The sequence below is a fragment of the Eschrichtius robustus genome, chromosome 19 (assembly GCF_028021215.1).
Source record: "Eschrichtius robustus isolate mEscRob2 chromosome 19, mEscRob2.pri, whole genome shotgun sequence".
NCBI lineage: Eukaryota > Metazoa > Chordata > Mammalia > Artiodactyla > Eschrichtiidae > Eschrichtius > Eschrichtius robustus.
In genome coordinates this window covers 67,950,101-67,966,330 of record NC_090842.1, presented here as the reverse complement: position 1 = coordinate 67,966,330, position 16,230 = coordinate 67,950,101, and the positions used below count along the sequence as shown (strand labels likewise).

General features: G+C 41.9%; 1 protein-coding gene across 2 annotated transcripts; it reads right to left on the bottom strand.

Moving 5' to 3' along the window:
• On the bottom strand, positions 1–14,828 carry ZNF471 (zinc finger protein 471). Of its 2 annotated transcripts, none has more exons than XM_068529282.1 (5): positions 14,818–14,828; positions 12,778–12,869; positions 8,771–8,897; positions 6,564–6,659; positions 1–3,656 (listed from the first exon to the last, which is right to left on the bottom strand). In XM_068529282.1, exons 2-5 carry the CDS (start codon positions 12,808–12,810, stop codon positions 1,636–1,638), a joined length of 2,277 nt encoding a protein of 758 aa, XP_068385383.1. In that variant the 5' UTR covers positions 12,811–12,869; positions 14,818–14,828; the 3' UTR covers positions 1–1,635. The 2 variants fall into 2 exon arrangements, with proteins under 2 accessions (XP_068385383.1, XP_068385382.1); XM_068529281.1 differs by lacking the exon at positions 14,818–14,828 and adding an exon at positions 13,370–13,649.
• Positions 14,829–16,230: the final 1,402 nt, after the last annotated feature.

Genomic DNA, 16,230 nt, shown 5'->3' with positions numbered 1-16,230 from the left:
CGTTTCTGTGCGAGGGCTTTCTCTAGTTGCGGCAAGTGGGGGCCACTCTTCATCGCGGTGCGCAGGCCTCTCATTATCGCGGCCTTTCTTGTTGTGGAGCACAGGCTCCAGACGCGCAGGCTCAGTAGTTGTGGCTCACGGGCCCAGTTGCTCCGCAGCATGTGGGATCTTCCCAGACCAGGGCTCGAACCCGTGTCCCCTGCATTGGCAGGCAGGTTCTCAACCACTGCGCCACCAGGGAAGCCCCCAACAGCCCTTTTTTAAGGGCTATATGCTTCATAATATATGGTTAAAATATATCTCAGTCTGTCATGTGCCTTTTAACTTTGAATACAGTGTCTTATACCGTGGAAAAGTTTAAATTTTTTACATGGTCCTATCACTCTGTCTCTTTTCATGACTTCTGGACTCTGTGTCCTGCTTACCAAAGCCTTCCTGAACTCAAAGGGATAGAAATATTCTACATTCTCTTCTAGAATCTTAATATTGTTTCCTATTACATCTTTAATCATATTGAATGAACTTCTCTGTAAGGGGTGAAATGTGGATCTGACCTTATTTCCAGTTGGATAACTGTCAAGCATCATTTAAGTAATCCATCTCTCCCCCTGACACATCAAAAATAATTACTTTTGCAATAAACTAAATTCATGGGTATACGATCTTTTTCAAAAATTTCCTTGTGATGCTTTCCTATTTACCAGTCAACATGATTTTCAGAACTAAACTGTCAATGTAAAGATACCCTATAGGGATTGTGACCGGAATTGACTGTACAAACATGTTCACAATATTGAAACTTCCATCTAGAAACACAGATCTCCATTTATTCAGAACCTCTATTCTCCTTAACAGAGGTTAATAATTTCCTTCCTATATATAAAACCATGAGTAAATTCATGTATAATTTTTTTTCTTCTGGGTTTGATATTAGGGTTGAATTAGCCTCATGAAAGAAGTATTCCAAATACTGCAAAATAATCCATTTCAATTATTTTTTCTACACTCTAGAACAGCTTAATTATGATTCCTTGAAGGTTTAGAATTAACCTGTTAGCCCAGGTGTCTTAGAAGAGGGCTACACTATTCAAGTTCTCTGTTTCTTCCATTTTAAATATTAGGACTTTTTACTTTCTGCCTTGAAAAAATATAGTCTTACATTCTTCCCAGTAAATTCTAGTTCTTTTTTTCCAGTCTTATCCAGAGTTCTAGACATTTCCTAAAACATATTCTATGTATCAGGTCACACTGAATTTCCTCACCAACAAAGGAACACAGCCTTATTTTGTGGTGATCTCAAGCTTTAAACATACTACTCATGCTAATCCTCATCATCCACATTGTTTCACTTCCAAAATTGTTATGATCTCCAAGTACATATACTGCCTTCCAGAGTTCACTGTTTAAAAATAACTTTCAAGCAGACTCTGAAGGATACTGAGCTAATATTATGGAGCACTTAGTCTGGATCAGGCACTGTGCTGAGCACTTTGTATGCATCAAGTAGTTCAAAATTTCATAGCAAGGGTTTTAAGGGAGTCATAAAATTACATTTACATTTTGAAAAGACCACTGTGGCAGTAGTGTGAAGAATGAACTTGAAGGGGACAAAAGAGGATGCAAGGAGACCAGTTATTAGACAATTGGAATAGTCCAGGTGAAATGACAGTGTTTTGGACTAGGGCAATGAGAATGGAAAGATGTGGATGAATTCCAAAAATATTCAGCAGACATATCGACAGGACTTGGTGACACAGAGGGTGAGGAAGAGCTGGGGGCCCGAGATGACTCTACAGCATGAATTTTCTGATGATGAGCAAGGTGCGCATTTTGTCTGAAGACCTTTCTGCATTCCTTACATTCGTAAGATCTCTCTCCAGTGTGGATTCTTCTATGTAGATTAAGGTGTCCAATCTGGCTGAAGGTTTTCCTACATTCCTTACACTGATACGGTTTTTCTCCAGAGTGAATTCTCTGATGAACGGTAAGGGATTGCCAATGGCTAAAGGCTTTACCGCACACGCTACATTCATAAGGTTTCTCCCCCGTATGACATCGTTGATGACAAATGAGCGACGATTTTGTTCTGAATGCCTTCTCACAGTCAACACATTCGTAGGGCCTTTGGCCAGTGTGAAGTCTCCGATGCTGAGATTGGGATGAGCTATCACTAAAGGCCTTCCCACATTCAGTACATTTATAGGGTTTCTCTCCCGTGTGAACTCTCTGATGTTGAATAAGGCGGGTAGTCTGGCTGAAGGCTTTCCCACATTCAGCACATTCATAAGGTTTCTCTCCAGTATGAATTTTATGATGCTGTGCGAGGTGTGCTCTCTGGTTGAAAGCTTTGCCACATTCCTTACATTCATAAGGTTTCTCTCCAGTATGAATTCTCTGATGAGTAGCCAGCTGTGAACTGATGCTAAAAGCTTTTCCACATTCTTTACATTCATAGGGTTTTTCGCCAGTATGAATCCTCAGGTGACTAGCAAGGTGTATGCTCTGCCTAAAGGCTTTCCCACATTCCCTGCATTCGTAAGGCTTCTCTCCAGAATGCACTCTTTGGTGCTGAGTGAGTGAGGCATGATGGCTAAAGGCTTTCCCACAGATATCACATTCATACGGTTTCTCTCCTGTGTGAATTCTCTGATGGACAGTCAGGGATGAGCCATAGCTGAAGGTTTTTCCACACACATTACATTTGTAGGGTTTCTCTCCAGTATGAATTCTCCTATGCTGAATAAGTCCTATGTGATCACTGAAGGCTTTCCCACAGTCGATGCAGTCAAAGGGTTTCTCCCCAGTGTGATAATACCTCCAGTGACGGATAAGGGATGTGTTCTGCCTAAAGGCTTTCCCACATTCAATACATACATAGGGTCTTTTGCCAGTGTGACATCTCTGATGTCGTGCAAAGGATGAGCCATCACTGAAGGCCTTTCCACATTCCTTACATTTATAGGGCTTCTCTCCAGTATGAATTCTCTGATGCTGAGCAAGGTGTGCAGGCTGGCTGAAGGCTTTTCTACACTCCTTACATTTATATGGTTTTTCTCCAGTATGAATTCTTTGATGTTGAATAAGGTGAACATTTTGGCTGAAGGCTTTCCTACATTCCTTACATTCAAACAGTTTCTCTCCAGTATGTATTCTGTGGTGCTGGGCAAGGTGTTGACTCTGGTTGAAGGCTTTCCCACATTCCTTACACTCATACGGTTTCTCTCCAGTATGAATTCTCTGATGAACAGTAAGGGATGAGCTCTGGGTGAAGGTCTTCTCACATTCATTACATTTAAAAAGTTTCTTTCCTGCATAGACTTTCTTGTGTTTTATTACCATGGAATTTTTGGAAAAGCTTTTTTTATCTGACTTGTGATTATAAATATTCTCTTCTATGTTGTCTAGTGGGACAAATTTCCCAGATTTGTTATATTTGTGGTCTATTTCCACTGTAAGGGTTTCTTTATGAGTGATTGTTTCTTGCCTGATAAATGTCTCTTGGCTTAACAACTGCCTCTCAAAAAGATCTTCACCTTTCCAGTCTTCTCCAAAAGTGGGACACTCAAGTCCATAGCTTATAATTCTCTCCATTAATACATCATCACACACAAACTGCTTCAGAGGTAATTCTTGTGTCTCATATACAGATTCCCAATCTGAAAGATTCAAAAAAGCAAATGTTTCCTTTATCATGGGCTATAACAAAGGAAACATTTAACACGGAAAAGGTGAATTGAAAATAATGAATCCCACAAAATGTATGATACACAGGCATGTCAACTGAACAAATATGCAAGCAGACCCCAGAGAATGAGACCTCATAGAGGAACATGGAAAAGGTGATTTAGAAAATTAAATGTAGGATAACAGAGTCCTGAAGTAGTAATGCAACGGTAATAATATGTTATGCCTATATGAACATAACAGGCTATAAATGAAACTCTTCCTCTATTCTTTCCCACTTCTGGCAGACTTGCATATATAGCTAGGCTAACTTTGTTTAAAAACCAATATCATCACATACCTACTACCGCTCAAAAATCTCTGTAGATTCCCAGAAATCACAAATACCTTGTGCTTTGTGACTTCCCTTGGGATTTAGGTAAAATCCTAGAGTCATCTCTTCATAATCAGAAAATAGTGTCCCTATGAACCATTTCCATCTGCCTTAATACAGTAAACTCTCTTCACTTCTCATAGATCCCTGAACTTCAGGCTGCATATTAAGGGATTTTTCCATTCACCTTCTCACTTTCACCAGGAAAAGTGGAAAGCAGGAAAAGTGTCACATCTTAATAGGGTTTTGCCATGTGTCTTTTTGTAGAAACTAGTCTTACAGCGATATGTGGGTTGGTATCACTATTATTAATCACGTTCTTATTTCCTGCCACATAAGTACCTGTCTTGCCTTGTGAGCTAGAATATAAGCTTTGGGGAAGGACTAGATGAGCCTTACACACTACTACTAAGTCAGTTAACATGCATCACAGAAACTCAGGCATATATAAGAAATTCTCGATAAATCTATAAAGAAGAAATTTGTATTGAAGAGGTGACACTAAGAGAAAACTTTAGGGGAGAGGTGATATCAAGAAAGGGCAAAGGAGAAAGTGCTTCCCTTTCCCATCTTGTCCAGAGCAAATTATGGACTAATCCAATGCTCCCTAAATAGTTTTCTATTACATGTCAAGCATTAGGAACACTAGAGTGATTAGACAGTTGTTCTTGAGAAGTACAGAAAGTGATTAGGAAGACAAGGCCAACAAAGGAAGTAATCTGAGAAGAAGAAAACATGGAATATCAAATGAGAACCCATGTGGTAAAAAAGTAAAATTGGTATAAAAGTTCAGAGATGGCAAGGATCAAATCTACCAGAGAAGTTAAGAAAGACTCTGAGGTGTTAACAAGCTTCCTACCCCAGGTCATCTGTGGTATCAGGAACACCCAAGCTTCAAGAATTCTAGAACTGAGGCCATAAGAGTTCAGTGAACCAATCACCCACAGTTTTTCTTACATAGATGGGCTGAGGGGAGTAATACTAGAAAGAGAAAAACAAACCTGACGGCATCATCTACTCCTCCCTCAAATTCTTTCTTGTCTGTGAAGGCTGCATTCATCTCCAGCCTCGCATGGAGAGTCGTAGTTGTCCATTATCTTTTTGGCTTTTCTCAACACAGATGCTGAGATATCTTAGTCACTGAATTATACTTACATCTATACTGTGACTCAACATCCCAGCAGATTTACAGGCTTTATCCCCTTTCCCTCATCCTCCATCTATTCTTCACATGGCCAATTATTACCTCTTATCAGGAAAGTTCCTCTTTCTCTTTTCCTATTTAAGGCAGATGGCAGCTTCCTACATAACCAAAGTATAAAGTGTGTCTAAGCACAGCTTATTTCCCTTCTAATATTTGGGTATTTGGAGGATCCTGGAAGTCTAGGGTCCAAATCATCTCCAACTGTAAAGATCAAATACTGTTATAGAAGTGAAAAGAGAATTTCATAAAGGCATAATTATCACATGTGATCCCAATATTCCCTTGTGTTTGTGAACTTTCGGTTCATTGGGGGAGGCAGAAAATAAGCATGTACACCAGAAAAAAGTTAATTATAGGCTCTCCTAAGTGTTACAAATAAAATAAACAGTGGCTTAGTAGAGAGTAATTGGGTTGGAAAAGGGAAAAGTTCACTATACAATGTGGTTAGGGACGGCCTCCAGTGAGATGATTTTTGAGCTCTGGCCTGATAGCCAAGCATGGACAGAGAGCTGACAGAGGAGTCTTCTAGGCAGAGAAAATAGGAAATTCAAAAGCCTGAGTCAGTAAAGAGCTTGGTGAGTTCAGAAAAGGTGACCACTGGGCTACAGCAGTGCTTTTCAACTGCATGTCAGGCACTCATTGATAATGACATTTGTAAGACACATGGCACTGCTTATGATCCAGAGGCAACCAGACTTGGAACTCAGACTGCTGCTAGCCCCATGTGGTCTTCCAAGCTTAGAGACTCAGGATCTTGGCATACCTGTAACAAACTTTGGAACATACCTGTATACCTTGCATAGTTTAGAAAACTCTGGGCTAAAGTATAGTGAAAAAACTAAAAAGTGATAGAAGATAGGGTTGGAGAAGTAGGAAGGAGCTGGTTACATAGGGGCTGGTGGGGTTTGGATTTTTCCTATTTGCAATAGGAAAGCAAAAAAAGATTTAAGCAGCAGGGTATGTTATGATTTTAGGTAGCATCTAATTTTAGAGTTAAGCAAAGATGTAAGAAGGAGAGAAGCTTATATAAGTCTGTATGGCAAAAGAAAAGAGGATGGGAAGGAGCTGGATAAAGATTTTTGCAAAATGAGTTATTAGAGAGAAGAGAGTCAAGTAGAAGAGAAGATATTTGGGGAGCCCATGCTAAGTAGCCAAGTTTCAGTTTTCTCCCAGGCTTGAGTCAAGGCGTGACTCAAGGCTTGAGAAGTTTCTAAGAGCATAAGAAAGCAGGAAGTATCACCTTGGAAAATGGCTGAGCCATTACCTAGAAAGAATTCCCCTATCTGGTTCTTCCACACTCACCTGGGAATGGGGTTCTTCTCATCTCACTCTTCATCTCCCAAGGCTCTTTCCCTTGCTCCAATAAGGAGATGACATATGGCTTAGAGATACAAAGTCCTGCATACAAAAATTGATATGAAAATTGGCCATGTTTTGGGCATTTCAGCTGGTTCCTTAATTCTGATGGAATGACATTACAGGAATGAATAGATCAAGGGGTGACAGACTATATAAAGCTTTTGGCATAGTTTAGTGGGACTGCCAACAGTCAATTCTATAAAAGTTAAACCATTTTCTAAGGGGCCGGGGCAGAAATTCAGCCCAGCATTTTCGGAGGATCATCAGACAGCAGTTAAGTGAGGTAATACAAAGGGCCCCTAGAGGACAGGGGGTTCAACCCCTGGTCAGGGAACTAAGATCCCACATGCTGCGGGGCAACTAAGCCCGCTCGCCACAACTACTGAGCTTGTAAGCCTCAACTAGAGAGGCTGCATGCCACAAACTACAGAGCCCATGCGCTCTGGAACCCACATGCCACAACTACAGAGCCCACACACCCTGGAGCCTGCGTGCCACAACTAGAGAGAGAAAACCCGCACGCCACAACTAGAGTGAAGCCTGTGCGCCGCAATGAAGAGCCCACACACCTCAACGAAGATCCCACGTGCCACAACTAAGACCTTACGCAGCCAAAATAAAATAAATAAATAATAAATCTTTTTTTTAAAAAAAGGGGGCCCCTAGAGACAGTTTGGAGTTTGAGTCAGGTTAACTGCCTGATTTAAAAAAAAAAAAAATCAATATTCTTCAGAAGAATATAACAGAATCCAGAGTTTCTACAATGCATTATTTACAGTGTCCAGGATAAAATCCAAAATTACTACATAAAAGGAAGAAAAAAAGAATCAGACTCAGAAAAAAAGACAATTAATGGAGACCTAACCTGTGATAACACAGGACTGATAACACAGAATCAGTAGACTAGGATTTTAAAACAGTTAAAATATCTATATTCAAGAATGTAAAGGAAAATATGCTTGTAATTTCTCAGCAGCGAAACAGAAATTATAAAAAAGAACCAAGTAAAAAGTCTAGAAGTGAAAAATACAGTATCTGAAATACAAAAATTCTCTAGATGGGCTTAACAAGACATTGAAGAAGACATGGAAGGAATCAGTGAACTTGAAGAAACAACAATAGAAATTATCTAATAAATCAATAGAAAAAATTAGTTGAAGAAATAATGGCCAAAAATTTCTCAAATTTGGTGAAAGACATATTTAGTTTCAAGAAGTTCAGTGAACCACAAGCAGGTTAAAAGGGGCCTCTAGGCTGAAGCCCACGCGCCTAGAGCCCGTGCTCTGCAACAAGAGAAGCTGCCGCAGTGAGAAGACCAGGCACCGCAACGAAGAGTAGCCCCCACTCGCCGCAGCTAGAGAAAGCCCAAGCGCAGCAACAAAGATCCAATGCTGCCAAAGATAAACAAATAAATAAATAAATAAATGTAAAAAAAAGGGGGGCCTCTAGGAACTTTGCTGGTGGTCCAGTGGTTAAGACTCCACCCTTCCAATGCAGGGGGTGTGGGTTCAATCCCCAGCTGGGGAACTAGGATCCCTCATGCCATGCAGCACAGCCAAAAAAATAGTAATATAATAAAAAATAAAAATAAAACACCCTCCTAGGGGAAAATGAGGGAAAAAAAGGGGGGGGGGGGTGGCCTCTAGACAACAGAAAGCTAATCCAGCCAATGGTGGGCCCCAGGGCTGAGAAGGGTCCATTTTAGTTTCCCTAAGAACATCTGAAGCAATTTTCATAGTTTGTGCCTCGCTAGTTCATTTATTGCAAGTTAATAAAAATATACAGATTTTAAAGCAATAGTTTGAATTTTTAACAATCCAGCTATACTCTTTGTGAACTTTGTTACGGTGGTAACAATACCATAGGACAGAGGAAACAAGGCAGCACAGGAGACCAGTGAGAGTCACATCACATCCTGTTCCCAACTGACTAAAGGGCACACTCATGAAGTATCTGATACACACCAAATTCACTTATTAAATCTGAAATTTTCATCAGTTCCTGAATATCCTCTTTATTTCCCAGATTCAATTCTGACCTACACACAGTAAAAAAAAAAAAAAGTTTCAATAGTTAAAAAAAAACAAAAAAAAAAACGTAAAGAGTCCCTAAGGGTAATTCTGAACTATGAGAGGGGAAAAAATCCTCACCCACTGATACCAGGCTCTGATAGTTCTCCAACATCATACTCCTGTATAAACTCCTCTGAGCAGGGTTCAGCCATTCCCATTCCTCCTGGGAAAAGTCTATTGCTACATCCTTGAATGTCAACAAGTCCTGAAATGACACAAAGACATTCTTGATCAACCAATGCTCATGTCCACACATGACTTCGAGTTGAAGCGTTAAGCTGTCCCTACTTTATGTGAGAAATAGCCCTTAGAGAAAAAAAAAAAAACAACTTAAACATATAATATTAAATGCTAACCTAAAATAGTACTTATTGAACTAAAATGCTAACCTAAAATGCTAAACTGCATTGTATATGATGGTGCTAATCCATTTCTCAGCATGGGGAAATATGGACAGGTGGCCACAGGGCAGTAAACAAGGGCTTCAAGTAAGGACGTATACCTGTGGTTGAACCTTCAAAAACAGCAAAAAAAGAATATCTAAGTTGACATTTTGTAAATGGTACTCTATGGGATCCTAGTGTTTCAGGGGAAAGAGGCATTGAACTGACATGGCTGGGGTTTTTTTCTTATGTAATAAAAAAATATATTTAGAATGCAATTTTTTTGTGCTGTACCATTAAGAATTAATTAGCATGCCAGGCCATACCAGAGTGACCTGGATAGCAATGTGAGAAATCACCCAGCATAAGACTACAACACATCCAACTTGTGTGCTGAATTTGAGTATAACAAACCAATATATACTTAGACAATATCAAAATGAAATAATTATAATTTTTACTTTCATAAAGACTTAATGTCCAGTTACCATCACCATCAGGTTGAGACAAATTTTTTTTCTTTTTTTTTTAAATTGAGGTATAGTTGATTTACAATAAGTTTCAGGTGTACAACATAGTGATTCACAATTTTTAAAGGTTATACTCCACTTGTAGTTATTACAAAATACTGGCTATATTTCCCTGTGTTGTACAATATATCCTTGTGGCTTATTTATTTTATACATAGTAGTTTGTATCTCTTAATTCCGTACCCCTATCTTGCCCCTCCCCCCAGTAACCACTAGTTTGTTCTCTATATCTGTGAGGGTTGTGACAAATTTTTTTAAGTATTACGGGCATTTCATCTTCACATTTATTTCCACTGAAAATAAAAATCTTTGTAATGCTCAGTGTTGTCATTTGCAGCAACATGGATGGAACTAGAGGGTATTATGCTAAGTGAAATAAGTCAGACAAAGAAAGACAAATACTGTATGATCTCACTTATATGTGGAATCTAAGAAACAAAACAGAAACAGACTTTGTATAGATACAGAGAGCAAACTGGTAGTTGCCAGAGAAGAGGGGAGTACAGTATGGAAAAGTGGAACAAAAAAGAGTAACCTTACAGTGCAGAAACCTGACAAATACTACCTCACCCAGGTAATCAAGGTATAGTAATAAGTCATGTTGATAGTATGAACCCTTGATATATGATGATAATGGAACTCTGTGATCTTCCTTCTAAAAACACATTACTCCAGTCTAACCAGGAAAAAAACATCAGGTTTGAGAGATGTTCTGCAAAATACCAGAGAACCTCTCAAAACTGACAAGGTCATCAAAAAGAAGGAAGGTATGAGAAACTGTCACAGACAAGGAGACAGAACTACCTAGAAGATAGAACTACTAAATGTAATGTGGTATCCTGGATAGGATCCTGGAACAGAAAAAGGATATTAAGTAAAAACTAAGGAAATCGGAACAAAGAATGGACTTTACTTAATAATAATGTATCACTATTGGTTCATTAATTTTAACAAATGTCCCATACTAATGTAAGATGTTAGAAACAGGGGAAGCTGAGTGTGATGCATATGGATGCTCCCTGCTATCAGCAAATTTTCTATTATTAAAAATAAGTTTAATTTTAAAAATCTATTTTTAAAAAGTAAATCCTATAGGGACTTCCCTGCTTGCCTAACGGTTAGGATTCCAGGCTTTCACTGCATGGCCTGGGTTCAATCGCTGGTGGAGGAACTGAGATCCCGCAAGCCACACAGCACAGCCAAAAAAAAAAGTAAACCCTATCAAAAGGAAGACATCAAAGCTTTAAATTATCTCTAAGATTTTTAAATATACAAAGTCCAGCACTTAACTCAAAATAATGAGGCACATAAGACAAAATCAAAAGGAAATAAATCAGAAAATAAAAACTCACAGAGGGACTTCCCTGGTGGTGCAGTGGTTAAGAGTCTGCCTGCCAATGCAGGGGACACGGGTTCAAGCCCTGGTCTGGGAAGATCCCACACGCCGTGAAGCAACTAAGCCCGTGCGCCACAACTACTGAAGCCCGCGCGCCTAGAGCCCGTGCTCCGCAACAAAGAGAAGCCACCGCAATGAGAAGCCCGAGCACCGGAAGGAAGAGTTGCCCCCGCTCGCGGCAACTAGAGAAGGCCCGCGCGCAGCAACGAAGACCCAGCACAGCCAAAAATAAATAAATAAATAAATTTTTTTAAAAAGAAATATAAATAAAATTAAATGTAGTCTAGCAACAGAATCAAATATATACAGGAATTTAGTGTGAGATAAAGGTGGCATTCCAAATCAATGTGAAAGAGATGAATTATTCAATAAATTGGTCAACTGGACAGGCAACTGGGAAACAAAAATGAACCTCTGCCTCACTTATCATGATAGGTTAAACATTTAATGTAAAAGTTTAATTTGAGCCTTACCCTCGTAGAAAAATCATAAAAATCAAGTCTAAACTTATCAGAGTCTTAACTGTGAAGGGTAAAACAAATCTTTTAGAAGAAAAATAGGAGAATATCTATATGCCCTAGGGGTAGATAAAGATCTCCTACACAGGACACACAAACAAAGCACTAGCTATGACGGGAAAAAAAGTGTGTATGCATAGAAACAATATCCCTGAATGAAATAACAGAAGCTGAGAATAGTTATTGTCTCCTCTTTTTTTTTCAGGATCTTAGTTCCCCGACCAGGGATGGAACCCGGGCCCCTGCAGTGAAAGCGCTGAGTCCTAACCACTGGACCGCCAGGGAATTCACAGTTACTGTCTCTTAAGAGAAGAACTGGGAGGCAAGAGAGAGGTTTTACATCTTGAATTTTGTACTATGTACATATATCACCAGTTAAAATTTTTTTTAATTTGCAAAAATTAAATAGGATAAGATTTTTTAGGTGAACAAATGAGGCTGGGAATTCGTACATAAAAAATAAAGGAAAATGTTTAAGAATTTAAGGATATAATCAGAAATTTGGACAAAATTCAGCTAGAGGGATGATTCCTGATGCATTCTAAGGACAGGAGAGGGCTATCCGATGCACATTTAATTTGGAACCCAACTCACTGATACTGAGACACCTTTATTCCATATAACAGAAACCAAATCTTTTCACAAGTGTCAACACTGAATTTAAAATGAAGTGGGGGGGCTTCCCTGGTGGTGCAATGGTTAAGAATCTGCCTGCCAATGCAGGGGACACAGGTTTGAGCCCTGGTCCGGGAAGATCCCACATGCCGCGGAGCAACTAGGCCCGTGAGCCACAACTACCGAGCCTGTGCTCTAGAGCCCGCAAGCCACAACTACTAAACCCACGTGCCACAACTACTGAAGCCTGCACACCTAGAGCCCATGCTCTGCAACAAGAGAAGCCACCGCAATGAGAAGCCCACACACTGCAACAAAGAGTAGCCCCTGCTCGCCGCAACTAGAGAAAGCCTGCACACAGCAACGAAGACCCAATGCAGCCAAAAATAAATAAATTAAATAAATAAATTTTAAAAAATAAATAAATAAAATGAAGTGGGAAGAAGAGGGGGCTCTATGCCTCATCACACTCAGTTTTATTTACCCATTAGGCAGTCTGAGTTAAGGACAGTGCTCTCTGGGAGAAGTGGGAACCAGGCCCTTAGATAAGACTGTTAATCGGGGAATTTTCAAGAGGAAAGCAGCTTTACAAAGTCCTAAACAATAAGACTGCCTTTCAAGAAGGAGAAATGAAATAACTAACCTGAGGTATGGCTTTCACTAGTTCAACTGTCATTTTCGCCTTCTTTTCCTGGCTTTTCTCTTGGAGAACAGCACTGTCCTGGAAGGGTAAGGCTGGAGGGAGAAAAAGGAGAGTGAAAAGATGAGGCCTTTGCACTCCCAGAATCACCAGCCTAAAAACTCTATCTTCTCCTTCTTCCTCCCAGCCTTCTTTGCTTCCACTGCCCACATAACTGGGAGATTATGGGCAACCGATGGCAGTTGAGGGGTATAACTTATAACTCTTGTTTCTCTTATGCTCAAGGTCCTAAATTTAATCTTTTTTCTAAAAGTTGCTTTCCCATTCTTTGGTCTTATTATGAATAAAAATAATGAGATGTGCTAGGTACTCTGCATAGATTATCTTCTCACTTTATTTTAAAAATGGTCCCATGAAATAGCTGTTTCCTCTATTTTATATTCTGTAGGCAAAGGTGGACTCTTTCCCTTCCTGCGTCCCTGCTTCATGCTTTGACACAGTCTTCAGTTTGAAAATCTGACTCCTAAATGCCACCAGAGGCCAGGGTGATCCACCTTCTCCTGCCAAACCCCCAGGGGCTTTGCTTTCCTCTCACCCTGGGACACTGGATCCTTTAGCACCCAGTTCTGCCACCTTCACTCTCATCTCTGTCTTCAAGCCCTCGGTTTCCCCTCCTTTTTGTCACCCAGAACTGAGGGTGTCTCCTGCTTCAGGCAGGAGCTCCAGTCACCCCGCCTCTTGCTTCTCACTGGAGCTCTTGGACTGGGAGCAGGGAATTCTACTCCAGGATCCTTATCCTGGCAACACACAATTCCATAAAGCGACACACACAAAGAAGCCAAAGCTATCAACCTTCCAAGTAGTTTCCCCACACACACCACAGTCACACAGGGCCAGTTACAACCATACAGGGTAACACACAGACACTGGCCCAAGACCTCACATACCTCCTGATCACACAGAGGACACAATCACAAGCACCCAACGGAAGGCACATCATATGCAGTCACATATATCACAGTCTCAGAGAGGCCATGGGTACAAACACACATGGTGATACACACACATCACACATATACCCCCAATCTTATTCTCTCACACACACCCATGGCTTACTGCCCCTCATCTCTGTCTCACTCACACCCACACTCTCCGCAACCTCACAGAAGCTATATGTGCAAGCCTTGTGGTGACAATCCATGGTTCACAGTCTCTCTCCTACTCACTTTGGTGTCACACCAACACATCACTAGTTTTCCTCTCTCTCTCTCTCTCACACACACATTCTTAATGGTCTCTGTTTCAGAGACACATGGATTTCTCACACACATAGATACACAAACACTGCAATTGCTACCTCTCTCACACACACACAATACACACCGGGGTCTCTGTCACACTCGGGCACACACGGACTGTCATACAACCTCACACGCCGGACACACACACTCCAGTCTCACACGCTCACACCAACATGCTCTCGGTCTCTCACACACACACACCCGCCCCCACGATCTCTCCCTCTCAGCCTCTCCTGGGGCCCCACACACTTGCTGACCTCTCACACTCGGGCACAGCCGTTTCCCTCACACACACCAACATGCTCTTGGTCTCTCACACTCACAGTCAGGTCTCTCTCTCGCACACACACCCGCCCTCACGATCTCTCCCTCTCAGTCTCTCCCGGGGCCCCACACCTGCTGACCTCCTACAGGCACACCCGTTTCTCTCACACCCACACCAACACACTCCGCTCGCACTCTCCCTGGACTTTTCACAGTCCAGTCTTGTCTCACACACACGCCGCTCCAGCCGCCCCACAGCCCCGAACCCGGTTCGAGCCGCGGCCTCGGCGCACCCGCGCGGGCCTCTGGGAAATGTAGTCGGTCCGGGAGCGACGGCGCAGCGGCGCCCAGGCCGGGGCTTCACTGCCGGGTCCGAGCCGCCCGCCTCGCCTGCCCTGCCCCGCCCCGCCCTCGGGCTTGGACACCAGACCACCCAAAACAACCCACAGGCCTCCCCCCGGAAGCCAGCCGCACTCACCCGAAGGACTTCGGAGCCGACGCCCGGGAACCGAGTACGCAGGCGCCGAATCTCCCAGGTGGGCGGAATAAGGGGAGGGGTTAGACTCGAGGGGCGTGGGACGGGGCGTGGTTTAACGGAGACGAGCGTGTTCTTAGGCTGTTGAGAATGGGAGGCGGAACCTTAGTGTCAGAGCGGGAGTGCCTGCGCAGGTATGTGACTACGCTCGAGGGGCTTGGCCCAGGGTTTCAGCGAAGAGATTACGATCTGGGGTCGAAGCCCAGGATTTCAGGGGCGTGGCGTGACTGGGTGCGAGTGTGCGCAGGCCCGTAGAACGCACACTCGCCCCTCCCTCGCCTGGAGACCAGAAGCGTCCCTAGTTACGGGGTCTAAGCGAGGTGCGGCGGAGCCGCTGGTGTACTCCTGTGTGTACCTGTGATTTGACGCTGTCTGTGTCCGTGTGACCGCCGTGTCGCTCCGAGTGCGGCCCTCTGAGCCTGTCTGTGGGAACGTGATTTTCTTTTTTTTCTTTTTTTCTTTTTTTTTACTTGTTTTGTTTGTTTTTTTATACTGCAGGTTCTTATTAGGCATCAATTTTATACACATCTGTGTATACATGTCAATCCCAATCGCCCAATTCAGCACACCACCATCCCCACCCCACCGCAGTTTTCCCCCCTTGGTGTCCATATGTCCATTCTCTACATCTGTGTCTCAACTTCTGCCCTGCAAACTGGCTCATCTCTACCATTTTTCTAGGTTCCACATACATGCGTTAATATACGATATTTGTTTTTCTCTTTCTGACTTACTTCACTCTGTATGACAGTCTCTAGATCCATCCACGTCTCAACAAATGACTCAATTTCGTTCCTTTTTATGGCTGAGTAATATTCCATTGTATATATGTACCACGACTTCTTTATCCATTCGTCTGTTGATGGGCATTTAGGTTGCTTCCATGACCTGGCTATTGTAAATAGTGCCGCAATGAACATTCGGGTGCATGTGTCTTTTTGAATTACGGTTTTCTCTGGGTATATGCCCAGTAGTGGGATTCCTGGGTCATATGGTAATTCTATTTTTAGTTTTTTAAGGAACCTCCATATTGTTCTCCATAGTGGCTGTATCAATTTACATTCCCACCAACAGTGCAAGAGGTTTCCCTTTTCTCCACACCCTCTCCAGCATTTGTTGTTTGTAGATTTTCTGATGATGCCCATTCTAACAGGAGTGAGGTGATACCTCGTTGTAGTTTTGATTTGCATTTCTCTAATAATTAGTGATGTTGAGCATCTTTTCATGTGCTTCGTGGCCGTCGGTATGTCTTCTTTGGAGAAATGTCTATTTAGGTCTTCTGCCCATTTTTGGATTGGGGTGTTTGTTTCTTTAATATTGAGCTGAATGAGCTGTTTATATATTTTGGAGATTAAT